This window comes from Stenella coeruleoalba (assembly GCF_951394435.1).
Source record: "Stenella coeruleoalba genome assembly, chromosome: 5".
Lineage (NCBI taxonomy): Eukaryota > Metazoa > Chordata > Mammalia > Artiodactyla > Delphinidae > Stenella > Stenella coeruleoalba.
Window position 1 is genome coordinate 37364401 of NC_137150.1, and position 13167 is coordinate 37377567.

At 38.6% G+C, this 13167-nt stretch overlaps 1 protein-coding gene across 3 annotated transcripts in view; it reads left to right on the plus strand.

Moving 5' to 3' along the window:
• The first annotated feature begins 229 nt into the window (after positions 1–229).
• LEKR1 (leucine, glutamate and lysine rich 1) overlaps positions 230–13167 on the plus strand; it is a 271681-nt gene continuing 258743 nt past the window's right edge. Inside the window, exons 1-5 of one of the 3 annotated variants that reach the window (XM_079923312.1) lie at positions 230–666; positions 1653–1801; positions 2061–2141; positions 2273–2489; positions 5457–5546. In XM_079923312.1, coding sequence (XP_079779438.1) covers positions 5499–5546 — 48 coding nt within the window. In that variant the 5' untranslated portion in view covers positions 230–666; positions 1653–1801; positions 2061–2141; positions 2273–2489; positions 5457–5498. Of the gene's footprint in view, positions 667–1308; positions 1802–2060; positions 2142–2272; positions 2490–5080; positions 5547–13167 lie in introns of those variants that run through there. The other 2 variants (XM_079923313.1, XM_079923314.1) reach the window with 2 other exon arrangements.

Here is a 13167-nt window from a genome sequence, read left to right on the forward strand (position 1 = left end):
GGATAAATATCTTAGGTAAATTCAAATTCATAACAGAAGCATAGACACTGTGTTCTCACAAATGTTAATGCTACAACACAAAGGTGTGCGGACCATGTGGAAAGCCCTAGTTTATCACTTTACAGAGACCCTACTTCCAAAACTAGGGAGTATTTTTTTTTCCCCCCCGCTCTCAGGGGTCATTGACCCACAGGAGAAAAATAATAATAAAGGGTCACAGAAGGGGTTAAAAGGAACTCAATTTGGTTCTCACTGATTATTTTTAAAATATTTTTAGAAGTCACAATAAAAAGTGAAACTTACCTAGTTTAAAATTTAAGAAGAGGATAAAACAAAACTTTATTCAGTATGTCCAATGATGGAAATGCTTTAAATTCTGCTTCAGTTCCAGTATGGCCAGTAATGGGGTGGGGAAAAGGACTGGAAAAACAAAAGGGACAAGGAAAAAAAACCTGGAGAGGTAAAGGGAGAGACTGAGACCAAGCAAGAGTCAAGAAAAAACACACCAACAATGGGAAGAGGCTTTTTGGATTACTTTTTTTTTTTTTAACTTTTTTAAAAACCTGTTTTGTAAAACCCTGTTACAACTCTTCATCTTTTTTTTTTTCCTTCCAGGCAAGGCTTTGCGGGGAATCCTGCTGCAGCACTAGGGAGCGAAAACAACAGGTTCTCTTGCTTGCTCCCTGCAGGGGTGGGGTGGAGGGGGTGTGGGAGGCAAGCTGGTTCCTTATATGGAGTGAGGGCAGGGGTGGGTCTGTGGTGTTCAGGAATACAACTTTTCGCTGCTACTCTTTTAACAAGGTCTGTTCTTCACAATTTATCAACTCTGTTTATCCTGTAAATTCTTACTGGGTCTACCAGTGTTCAGCAGAACTTTTTTTGATGATGAAAATGTTCTATATATGTGCTGTCTCATGTGGTAGTAACATGTGCCTACTGAGGACTTGAAATGTGGCCAGTGCAATAAAGGAATGGAATTTGAAATTTTATTTCATTTTAACCAAATTAAGTAGTCACATGTGCCTATCTTATTGGACAGTGTGAAGGTCTAAGGGACATTTACAGTGGAAGGAAAATCGGTCTCAATGTCACTGTAGAGATGAATAAGCACAGGTGAAATGAGACCACACAATGAATTACAGCCTTGCAGCTGGATCTTCTCCCATCCTTAAAGTGTTTCCTTATCATATATACAAAGTACTCAATAAATATTATTAATGCTAATAATCATACAATAGCCAAACTAGCCTCAGAAGAGTGATCTTGCTTTAGGTGTGCAATTCCTGTTCTAGGTAAAGCACTCCATGGATCTGGATGCTAAACCCCCTAACCTAAACCCCCATTGTTACAAAATGAGAACAATCCTACTTCATTGTCCCTCAAAGAAACATGCTGAGGATGAACAGCTCTGAAAGTTCTTTGCATTTCTCATAAACATGCTGTACTTGACCACTTCATTGGCTGTCCTCTGCTTCCCTTAACCCTCTCTTCCATCCTCTAATTATTGCTTATCTTTTCCAAATGAAGAAAGATGCTCTCTTTTAGGGAGTGGAAACAGAAAGTCACTGGTAGACGTTGGGGCAAAAATATCAATCAGGTTAAGTGTATTTTGTGTTTTCTTTGTATTTACTCAACCTTATTTCATTCAATAGTAGTAAGTCTCTTACCCGGCTAGCAAGCTGCGAATGTTCTATTTCTTGGAAGAGCTGCATTTTGGACCTCATAAAATCCTCAAAGGAGAGACCTGGACTATGAACGAGTTCCCTGCATGGATTCAGTCACTGAGCATCACCCCAGCCTGGTATGCAGTTGCTTATTACGTAGTAGGTCATCCATAAACACTTTCTTTTGAACGAAGAAAGGAAAGTAAGTCACGTGTAAGGGTGGGCAGCCTTCTATAAATTGTGGACTAGCGGGTCTCAAGATATCTTTTGAACTAAGCCTTTCATCTTGACTACTTTTGGACTAGTATGAAAATTTTACTAACACCTTCCCAATTAACTTGCCCTCCCTGCAATGACTGAGACCAGAGCTTCCCTTTACACCCATAAATTCTACAGGCATCTCTCTTCTTTCCGCTCAAGAACAGTAATTGCCCACTGCTGCGTCAGCCACAAGGACTCTGGGGCCTGACGTGAGAGGTAGGCGGACTTTGGCCTCCACCTCAGCCAGCGTCTCTCCAACCCGCCGCACGGCTGGGAACGCCTCCCTCCCCCACTCCAGCCCGCCCTCCCCTGCCTCGCCCTTCTCACCCATTGCTTCCCTCTCACAGCCCCCAGCGTAAACCCAGCCCTTTCTCCGAGCCCCGCCACGAGATTTCCCGCCTCCGCGCAGCACTTGGGACCCCGGGAGGCGCTCGGGAGTCCCGCTTCTGCGTTGGGGAGCGGCGTGGGCGTGACGTCATCGCGCCCTGACGTCAGGCCGACGTACAGCACTGTGTCCTGGGAGACCGGGAAAGCCGTTTCGCACCCGGCAGAATTGAAGTCTAGGTGAGAGACAATGGAAGGTTTCCTTGAGCCCTGGGATGACCCGGTCCCCGGGCGCAGTTCCGGAGCGGAGGCGTGCTGGCTCCCGGGGAAAGGGCCGGAAAGCCGAGCCGTGTTCTCGCGCCTAGTGGATGGGCCCGGCGCCTAGCCTCTGACCCCAGCTGCAGCCCCTGTAGTGTCTCCGCAAGCCCGCCGGGCCCGACGCCCTCTTCTCCCCGCGAGTGCGCGGCTCGGCCTCACCCCGCACCCTCCTCCTCCTCCTCCTCTTCCTGCCATCGCAGGTCCCGATGGAACGGGGTTAGAAAGGGACAGATTTCAAAACCCTTGCAGCCGTTTTGGCTGGACTTGCAGTTAGTTTCTGTTTGGAAAATCCCGCCCCTTTAGAAAAGTCTTAGGACGTTAACTTCCGCTTCACCTGACCCTGACCTACTCTTCTGTGGGTGATTCACACCAAGGGAATAGTTCTTTAGGGAAGGGCATGAGAGCTGAACGTGAGTTAATGGCCCAACGTGACACTGGTGTCAGGAAGGGAATCGGAAGTGAGCAGTCGGGGACGTGTCTGTATTTTTGACGTCTGCCTCGTGATCCTGTGGTTCACAAATACCTACGCGGCTGCTGCCGGTTATCATCTCACCCCCTGTCTAAGGGCAGTCTACAAAGTGTGTAATGTGAGGGAATAAAAGGGTCTCTTTTGATAAAAAATGTAAAACAATGCAAGAGCAAATTAAAAATTAAAAAATTTCCCTCTTGCCTAAAGGGAAAGAGACCTCTCGCCTCCCTTTCTTGGGAAACCTCTTATTTGTGAGGGCTTCCTCTATTCCTTTAATATGTATGCACATATTTTAAAGACCCAGAATGTTCTTCTGGAGCACCTGGGAGCCATTTCTTTAAAATGTAAACATCAAGGAAGATAAGGCCCCTATCTCCATATTACCTTGAGAGTTTCGTACTTCTAGTAACCACCTGCTTTGTCATAGAGATATGTATTCCTTAGAACAAACGCTCTTAGCTAGCACAGGTGGCTACTTCAATTACCAGTTGAATTGAAAACAAACTATGAAAGAGAGTACAGCAAGCTGTGTTGAGGACAAGTTATCATTTATCTTGAGAACATTGTATGTAATGGAGTGTATCTGTTTGGCTGTATTAAAAAGAGTGGGATTTTCTTCTGTCTTTGTAATCTCATTAGCAGATTAGCTGTGCTGTGCATCACAGTCTAGTTAAATGCTTATTCAGTAATAAAATTGTTTTCTCTCTGCATCATGGAGAGATTTTCTGGATTGGCAGGATATTTTGTTTTTAATTTTTCCTCAATAATCAGACCTACCAATTTTTCCCACTTGGTATAATAAGGCCACAAAATTGGAATAGATTTAGAATAATGATACTGTTCAACTATACCTTGTTTATAGTGTCTCTAGATCCATGCTCTCAAATGAATTTATGCGTGAAATTTAAAAATGAGATTTAGTTGGTAATTTTAGGAAAAATTCTGCTCCCAGTAGAGTTTAATTAAGATGATGCCATCTTATTTTACTGATGGTGAGCCCATTGTAAAATGGCAGAAATGAGAATAATGAGCTTTCTGTGAGGAATGAGCTCTTGCCACATCACCATGACAGTCTGCCAAACATCAGATGATTATGTACTTGGCCATGTGGGCCTATGTTAACTACATCAGTTAACTTTACCCCCCATCCCCGCACGCAGAAACACATTATGTTGATGTCAGAAGACAGCCCATTAGCTATTTGTTTTAAACAGCAGCTCGTTAAAATGTGGAGCTCTGTGCTACCACAGGGGATGGGAAATCCTCTCTTCCACCAATACTCGCACAATTAAAAAAAATACTGCCTCTACAGGAATTTTTGTCAACTACGATTTTCCTAGCACCTTGCTATGTTGCTGGGGTTACTGTCTCTGATAGAGTACTATGCCTCTTCAGTCTCTCTGTCAAAATCTTGTCCTGATCAAAAGTAAACCACCTCAGGTAGCCTTCACTAATTCCCTACTCCCATGAGAAAGATAAGACTTTTTTTTCCCTGAACTTCTAGATTTGTTCCTTGTCTACGACTCCTGGCCCTCAGGCCTTCTTTCCTGCTATGGAATTGTGCCTGTATCATCTTACTCTGCTGTCCCCCTTCACTACTCCTCTGTCTCTCTCTCTCTCTCTCTCTCTCTCTCTCTCTCTCTCTCTTTCTATATATACATATCTCTCACTCCTGAAACTGGACTGTCTATTCTTTCTCCACATTTGGGAAGGATTTAAAAAAAAGAACCCAAAGTGCCCCTTCATTCATCTTGCGTGGTTTTATGAAAGTAGTGATAGAGTTTTGTATTGAATTGTTTCATTAGAAAATGAAAATCTACTAAATGTAAAACATCTGCATAAAAATTATTTAAATGTCTATCTGTGGTAAGATTGGCACTTGGCTTCTCATGCTTTGATGACTCTTCTATTCAGTGCCTGCATATCATACTTAACCTGATAACCCTAAATATCTTTTTCTGCACTTCATCATTTAAACCAGCATTCATGTCACAATTGCTTTTTTAATCTGCTGAACTAAAATTATTTAGATATTTTTTCTAGCAGCTTTTCAGAAGAAACCACTTTCTTTTAAATGAAATAAATCGATCGTTTAAAATTTTGTTATCCTTATTCTGTATTTGCAAAGCAAATAACTAGTAGTAAACCACCACAGAAGTTACAATTAGACTATAAAGTTCCAAAGAGAGAAAGTATTATTTCTAATTCAGTAGTCTCTCTCGAGGTCTTTCCTGTTCTATTGGCCTCATAACTAACTGAAAAAAAACCCATTTGTACCTTTTAACTTTGAGTTGATGAAACAAACATCTGTTGAAACAGTTATCACCATTGATCCCCAAATACTCCTAGGAATTTATTTCTTTTAATTTGAATTTTCTTCACATTGTTTTAATTCTGACTATCACCATCAATGTTTTTAGATTATTTTACTTCAGAGCTCCCTCAGTATATCTTGAGAAATTATGGATCGTCACATTCCCATGCATGCATTACCTGAAGAAATCCAAAAGGTATGATATTATGTTATTACAGCACAACATTAGGAGCATTTTAACAGATAATTCTAAAACATGGGAGAATGAATTCAGAGGTTTTATATTTATTTTAGTCAGAGGATCTGCAGTGAATTGGTGGGGTAAGGAAGGGAATAATTGTAATGGTCAAAACTGTAGAATTCAATTCAGTGCAAAGAATGTTCAGCCTGTGAAAGAAGACAGATATATAATTCTGGCATGGTATTTGACCAGGTGTTTGTGGACCTCTTGTGAAAAGAGGGCTCCAGCAATGGCCAAATAAAATATTTAGATATTTTTCTAGCAGCTTTTCAGAAAACAAACAAACAAACAAAAACTAATTAAAAAAAAATCAACTGACATTAATGGGTCTGTTTAAAATTTAAGTGATATTTATTCTATATTTGCAAAACAAATAATTAGTAGTAAACCACTACAGAAATTATAATTAGTTTGTAACTTTTTATGATGCAAAAATTTTTAAGTGTGTCTCTCTATAAGGGTCTATTTCAGTTTCACCTTAATTCTTATTTTACCGTGTTTTAAGGCCTTACATAGATATCAACTCATTTAATCTGGTTAACAATCAATTCTTTTTCACCGTTGCTATGCTACTTTCCTCCCCGTTAATTTATAGCTGTCCTCAGGCAAAAGCATTTCTCCCATGTTTAGTTTGGCAATGCATACATTGCTAACAGCATAATTAAAAATATATCTCTTTGAAACTGATTGACAAATTATGAATTAAAACCTCAAACCTTAACTGTCATTAATCATTCAGTTTTTAAAGTAAATCTATAGTCAGCTCTTAATTAATCACCAGTCGTTAGTTTTTAATTAAAAATTGCAGTCAGCTCTCAGATATGCTTTTATCCTTTGTGCATGTTGTTTTGGGCTGCCTGTTAACATTAATCATGCCATTGATTTAACTTGATGCTTACTTCTACTGCATGTTCTTTAGATTTATGTAAATGGCAATCTAGCAGGAACTGGAAGGGAAGTCCAGTTACTAGAAAAGACCTTTTAAACCATTGCATTTAATTTGCTTCACCTTTTAAGTATGAGAGAGTAAGCACAGAGGGAACTCAGCTCTGCTATGCTTACCTGAGAAATGGTGCCTAGATGTGTTTGAAGACATGGAGTGTCCTATCTCTCCCTCAACTCAGTTACTTCCGTGTACTAGCCTGTGTGGTAGAGATTAAAAGAAACAAAACAAAACAATCTGCAAGAAACAATACCCATACTCAGATACCAGTCATCTGTCAGGAAGCAGATATATAATGACATGAAAAAAAAAAAACCTCTAAAAGATAGTGTTTGATTTAAATGTCACATAAGATAGTATCTTCTCTGAAAATGGAGAAGGTGGGGAGAGGAATCCCTGAGTATTAGGATGGTCAAGGGAGGATCTTTATGCAGGAGATAGAACTGGAATTGGCCCCTGAAAGCTAAATATTTCTGGAGACAGACAGGGAATAGGGCATTCTGGGCCTAGAGAACAAAAGCTTACTGGTGAGAAGAAACTGGCCAGGTTACAGGATGTTTAACAACATAAGTGTTTTAAATGCATGAAAGAGTATGTATTTATTTTAACAGAGTTTTTATGACTTGAAGAATGCGTTTGTTTTTTTTTTAATGTTTAAGTAAATTGTTTAAAAACGCTAAAACCAAGCATTTTATAAATATGGTTATATTCTTAAAGCTTGAATGGCAGGCAGCTGTCTATATAGTGCAGAGAGGTGAGGAGGCCAGGAGCAGCTCAGTTGTCTAAGGTCCTGGACAAGTGAGCTGATAGTAGCCCTTGGCCTGCTAAATGTTTAGAGTATAAAGTGCAGCTTTGCACTTTTTCAGACCTAAGTTAGATACATTTGTACAACAAATATTGATCAAGTGCCTATAATGTGCCAGACACTGTTTTGGGTACTTGATGATAAAGCAACCAAAAATATGTACATGCATCCCACAGCCTATTAAAGCTAAGTCTGAGCATGTCAGTTACTTGTTTTCCATAACTTCTTACCTATATTTGATTCCTCTAGATTGTCCGTAATATAACTGGTTAAATTGTCTAGTGATCAGCCAGTATATCTATTTAGTCAGCTTGCGTACATCATTCTATACACAATCATGTTAGATAGATATATAGCTTATAATAGTAATAGGAGTACTTCAGATTACAACCATTTCATTATTCAGATAAAACAAATCTTTGTGTTTCATAATGGCTTGGAAATTGTGCTACAGTTCTTTATTGGATAGAAAAAGACATGAGGTGGGTGGATCAGTGTACAGTGACAGAGAGGTCTTTCAAAGGCTTTTTTTTTCTTGTTCTTTTGTTAACTTTTTATGTTAGTTTTTATGCTGGCTATTCTTTCTAGAGAAGGCCCTGCTGTGTTTCCTTTTTTTCTGTGTGTAGTCAAGGAAGGTTAGTGTAGAAATCAAGGAAGGGAAGGGAAGGGGAGTCTTTCCTCTTTATTTCTTTCTGTACTTTTGCTGTATGATATGGAAATGGGATGGTTGATGAAATACATGAAAGATATGTGATAAAGGAAATGAAAATGGCTGTACTACACTGTACTACTAATAGTAAAATAGGTAGCAGTAGAAAGAGTTGCAAGAAAAAGTAAATGTGTGTGTGGGGGGCAGGAGGAGATGGCCACCAAAGGAAAAGTGTGGAGAAGAATGCTGATGATAATAAGCTCTAGTGAGAGAGTCCATTGTCTGATTAGAAAGCGAAGATTGTTAAATCATGCCCCCCACTCCCTGCCCAGTCTCATCTTAGGGAAGAAAGAATAAGATAATCTTTTGACTATCACTCCCTAATCTTTTTGCTTTTTATCACAATTTCTGATTGAGCATAAAACATGTTTCAGGTTCCCATTTCCCCAACTGGCAGAAAATGTAAAACAGGCCCATGGGCTGGACGGCAAGACCATACTTATCCCCTTTGCTGCTAGACTCCACAGCTTACTTCTATATGTACTTAGATCATATCTGTAAATCTACTCTCTAGACTGAGCTGACTCCTACCTGTCTCTGACCTCCGATAAGCAGTAGCTTTGCTAGAATTTTCATCTAGCATTCTGAAAGCAGAATATACCTGTAATGATAGTATAGTTCTGTGTTTGGGATTTTATTGCCACAGTTTAAAACTAAAACAACATTTATAGATCAGCAAAGTAATAATTCTATATCTCTTCCGCCCTTGAATGTCCACCTATCTCAGAGACATATGGACTCCTCTTTTTAGAAAAAAAGCAATGAATAACTTTCTTTTTTGCTGTTTTTGCTAGAAGACATACACAGAAGTCAGAACAACCTCAACAAATCAGTGGAAAAATCACTTATTTTGCAAAAGTAGAACTGACCTCTTTTTTTTTTAAATGGTGACAAAATGAGCACTTGTAATAGGATTTTAGCTTCAGGAGATATTTATTACCACAGGACACAAAGTAAAATAAAGAGACCAGAGTTATTTATTTTACAAAACAGAAGTGACAGAGCAAGGTCTGGAGAGCACACTGTTCTTTCTGGGATAACAATCCCTTTCCCTACCAGTAACAGCTCATTTTGTCCTGTTTCAGTAAAGTAATCTTAGTACTTTGGAACTTTGAAATTTATTCAGAATAACAGTTTTATATTTCCAAGCACAGATTGTCATTGCCAGAAAAAATAAACTTAATTTTCCAGGTCATTTTGGGCCACTGTGGCTAGGGTCAGATTTTGTGTTCAGTTAAAGTAGAGAAAAAAAGAGAAAACTGTCTTAGAAACATTAGTGCTAGCATCCTGGAAAAGTAGTGATGTGTGTTTGTGTGTGCAGGTATATGTGTTGTCTTTTTAAGCAATTGTGCTTTTGAAACTAATGACAAAAGAAACATAGGGGTGTCATGTATAATTTGTGTATGAAAACAACGTTTCTTAAAATTGCTCAATAAAATTTCTTTATGGATTAATCTCTGGTATTTTAGTCCCAGATTTGCATATATATATATATATATATATATATATATATATATATATATGTAGCCTTAAACCATTATCATTATTGTCAACATTATTTTTTTTTCAGTGATACATATACATGTATCTATTCTTTTTCAAATTCTTTTCCCATTTAGGTTGTTACATAATACTGAGCAGAGTTCCCTGTGTTATACAGTAAGTCCTTGTTGTTATCCATTTTAAATATAGCAGTGTGTACATGTCAATCCCACACTCCCTAACTATCCCTTCCCCCTAACCTTCCCAACTGGTAACCAGAAGTTCTTCTCTAAGTCTGTGAGTCTGTGTTGTAAATAAGATAAGTTTGTATCAGTTCTTTTTAGATTCTGCATATAACCGATATAAGATATCTCGCTTTCTCTGCCTGACTTACTTTACTCAGTATGACAATCCCTAGGTCCATCCATGTTGCTGCAAGGGAATTATTTCATTGTTTTTAATGGCTGAATAATATTTCATTGTATATATGTACCGTATCTTCTTTATCCATTCCTCTGTCAATGGACATTTAGGTTGCTTCCATGTCTTGGCTATTGTAAACAGTGCTTCAATGAACATTGGGGTGCGTGTATCCTTTAGAACCATGTTTTTCTCCATATATTTGCCCAGGAGTGGGATTGCAGGATCATATGGTAGCTCTATTTTTAGTTTTTTAAGGAACCTCCTTACTGTTCTCCATAGTGGTTGTACCAATTTACATTCCCACCAACAGTATAGGAGGGTTCCCTTTTCTCCACATCCTCTCCAGCATTTGTTGTTTGTGAATTTTTTGAAGATAGCCGTTTTGACTGATGTGAGGGAATATCTCGTAGTTTTGATTTGCATTCCTCTAATAATTGGTGATGTTGAACATCTTTTCATGTGCTTCTTGGCCATCTGTATGTCTTCTTCAGAGAAATGTCTATTTAGGTCTTCTGCCCATTTTTTGATTGGGTTGTTTGTTTTGATGATATTAAGCTGCATGACCTGTTTGTAAATTTTGAAGACTAATCCCTTGTCAGTCACATCATTTGCAAATATTTTCTCCCGTTATGTGGGTTTTCTTTTTGTTTTGTTTATGATTTCCTTTGCTGTACAAAAGCTTTTGAGTTTAATTAGGTCCCATTTGTTTATTTTTATTTCCATTATTCTGGGAGATGGATCAAAAAAGATATTGCTGCGATTTATGTCAGAGAGTGTTCTGCCTATGTTCTCCTCTAAGAGTTTTATAATCTCCAGTCTCACATTTAGGTCTTTAAGCCATTTAGAGTTTATTTATGTGTATGGTGTTAAAGAATGTTCTAATTTCATTTTTTTACATGTGGCTGTCCAGTTTTCCTAGCACCATTTATTGAAGAGACTGTCTTTCCTCCATTGTACAGTCTTGCCTCCTTTGTTGTAGATTAATTGACCGTAGGTGCAGGGGTTTGTTTCTTGGGGTTCTGTCCTGTTCCACTGATCTATATTTCTATTTTTCTGCCAGTACCGTACTGTTTTGATGACTATAGCTTTGTAGTATAGTCTGAAGTTAAGGAGCCTGATTCCTCCAGCTCCATTTTTCTTTCTCAAGATTGCTTTGGCTATTTGGGGTCTTTCATTTCTCCATACAAATTTTAAGATTTTTTGTTCTAGTTCTGTGAAAAATGCCATTGGTAATTTGGTAGGGATTGCATTGAATCTGTAGATTGCCTTGGGTAGTATAGTCATTTTGAAAGTATTGATTCTTCCAATCCAAGAACATGGTATATCTTTCCATCTGTTTGTGTCATCTTCGATTTCTTTCATCAGCATCTTATATTGTTCTAGTTTTCTGAATACAGGTCTTTTGTCTCCCTTAGGTAGCTTTATTCCTTGGTATTTTATTCTTTTTGATATGATGGTAAATGGGATTGTTTCTTGAGTTTCTTTTTCTGATCTTTCGTTGTTAGTGTATAGGAATGCAACATTTCTGTGTTTAATTTTTTATTTTACATCTTTATTGGAGTATAATTGCTTTACAATGGTGTGTTAGTTTCTGCTTTATAACAAAGTGAATCAGTTATACATATACATATGTTCCCATATCTCTTCCCTCTTGCATCTATCTCCCTCCCTCCCACCCTCCCTATCCCCCACCCCAGGCGGTCACAAAGCACCGAGCTGACCTCCCTGTGCTATGTGGCTGCTTCCCACTAGCTGTCTACCTTACGTTTGGTAGTGTATATATGTCCATGCCTCTCTCTCGCTTTGTCACAGCTTGCCCTTCCCCCTCCCCATATCCTCAAGTCCATTCTCTAGTAGGTCTGTGTCTTTATTTCTGTCTTACCCCTAGGTTCTTCATGACATTTTTTTTCTTAAATTCCATATATATGTGTTAGCATATGGTATTTGTCTTTCTCTTTCTGACTTACTTCACTCTGTATGACAGACTCTAGGTCTATCCACCTCATTACAAATAGCTCAATTTCATTTATTTTTATGGCTGAGTAATATTCCATTGTATATATGCGCCACATCTTCTTTATCCATTCATCTGATGATGGACACTTACGTTGTTTCCATCTCTGGGCTATTGTAAATAGAGCTGCAATGAACATTTTGGTACATGACTCTTTTTGAATTATGGTTTTCTCAGGGTATATGCCCAGTAGTGGGATTGCTGGGTCATATGGTAGTTCTATTTGTAGTTTTTTAAGGAAACTCCATACTGTTCTCCACAGTGGCTGTATCAATTTACATTCCCACCAACAGTGCAAGAGGGTTCCCTTTTCTCCACACCCTCTCCAGCATTTATTGTTTCTAGATTTTTTGATGATGGCCATTCTGACTGGTGTGAGATGATATCTCATTGTAGTTTTGATTTGCCTTTCTCTAATGATTAATGAAGTTGAGCATTCTTTCATGGATTTGTTGGCAGTCTGTATATCTTCTTTGGAGAAATGTCTATTTAGGTCTTCTGCCCATGTTTAGATTGGGTTTCTTGTTTTTTTGTTATTGAGCTGCATGAGCTGCTTGTAAATTTTGGAGATTAATCCTTTGTCGGTTGCTTCATTTGCAAATATTTTCTCCCATTCTGAGGGTTGTCTTTTGGTCTTGTTTATGTTTTCCTTTGCTGTGCAAAAGCTTTGAAGTTTCATTAGGTCCCATTTGTTTATTTTTGTTTTTATTTCCATTTCTCTGGGAGGTGGGTCAGAAAGGATCTTGCTGTGATTTATGTCATAGAGTGTTCTGCCTATGTTTTCCTCTAAGAGTTTGATAGTTTCTGGCCTTACATTTAGGTCTTTAATCCATTTTGAGCTTATTTTTGTGTATGGTGTTAGGGAGTGATCTAATCTCATACTTTTACATGTACCTGTCCAGTTTTCCCAGCACCACTTATTGAAGAGGCTGTCCTTTCTCCACTGTACATTCCTGCCTCCTTTGTCAAAGATAAGGTGACCATATGTGTGTGGGTTTATCTCTGGGCTCTCTATCCTGTTCCATTGATCTATCTTTCTGTTTTTGTGCCAGTAACATACTGTCTTGATTACTGTAGCTTTGTAGTATAGTCTGAAGTCAGGGCGCCTGATTCCTCCAGCTCCGTTTTTCGTTCTCAAGATTGCTTTGGCTATTCAGGGTCTTTTGTGTTTCCATACAAATTTTGAAATTTTTTTTTTTT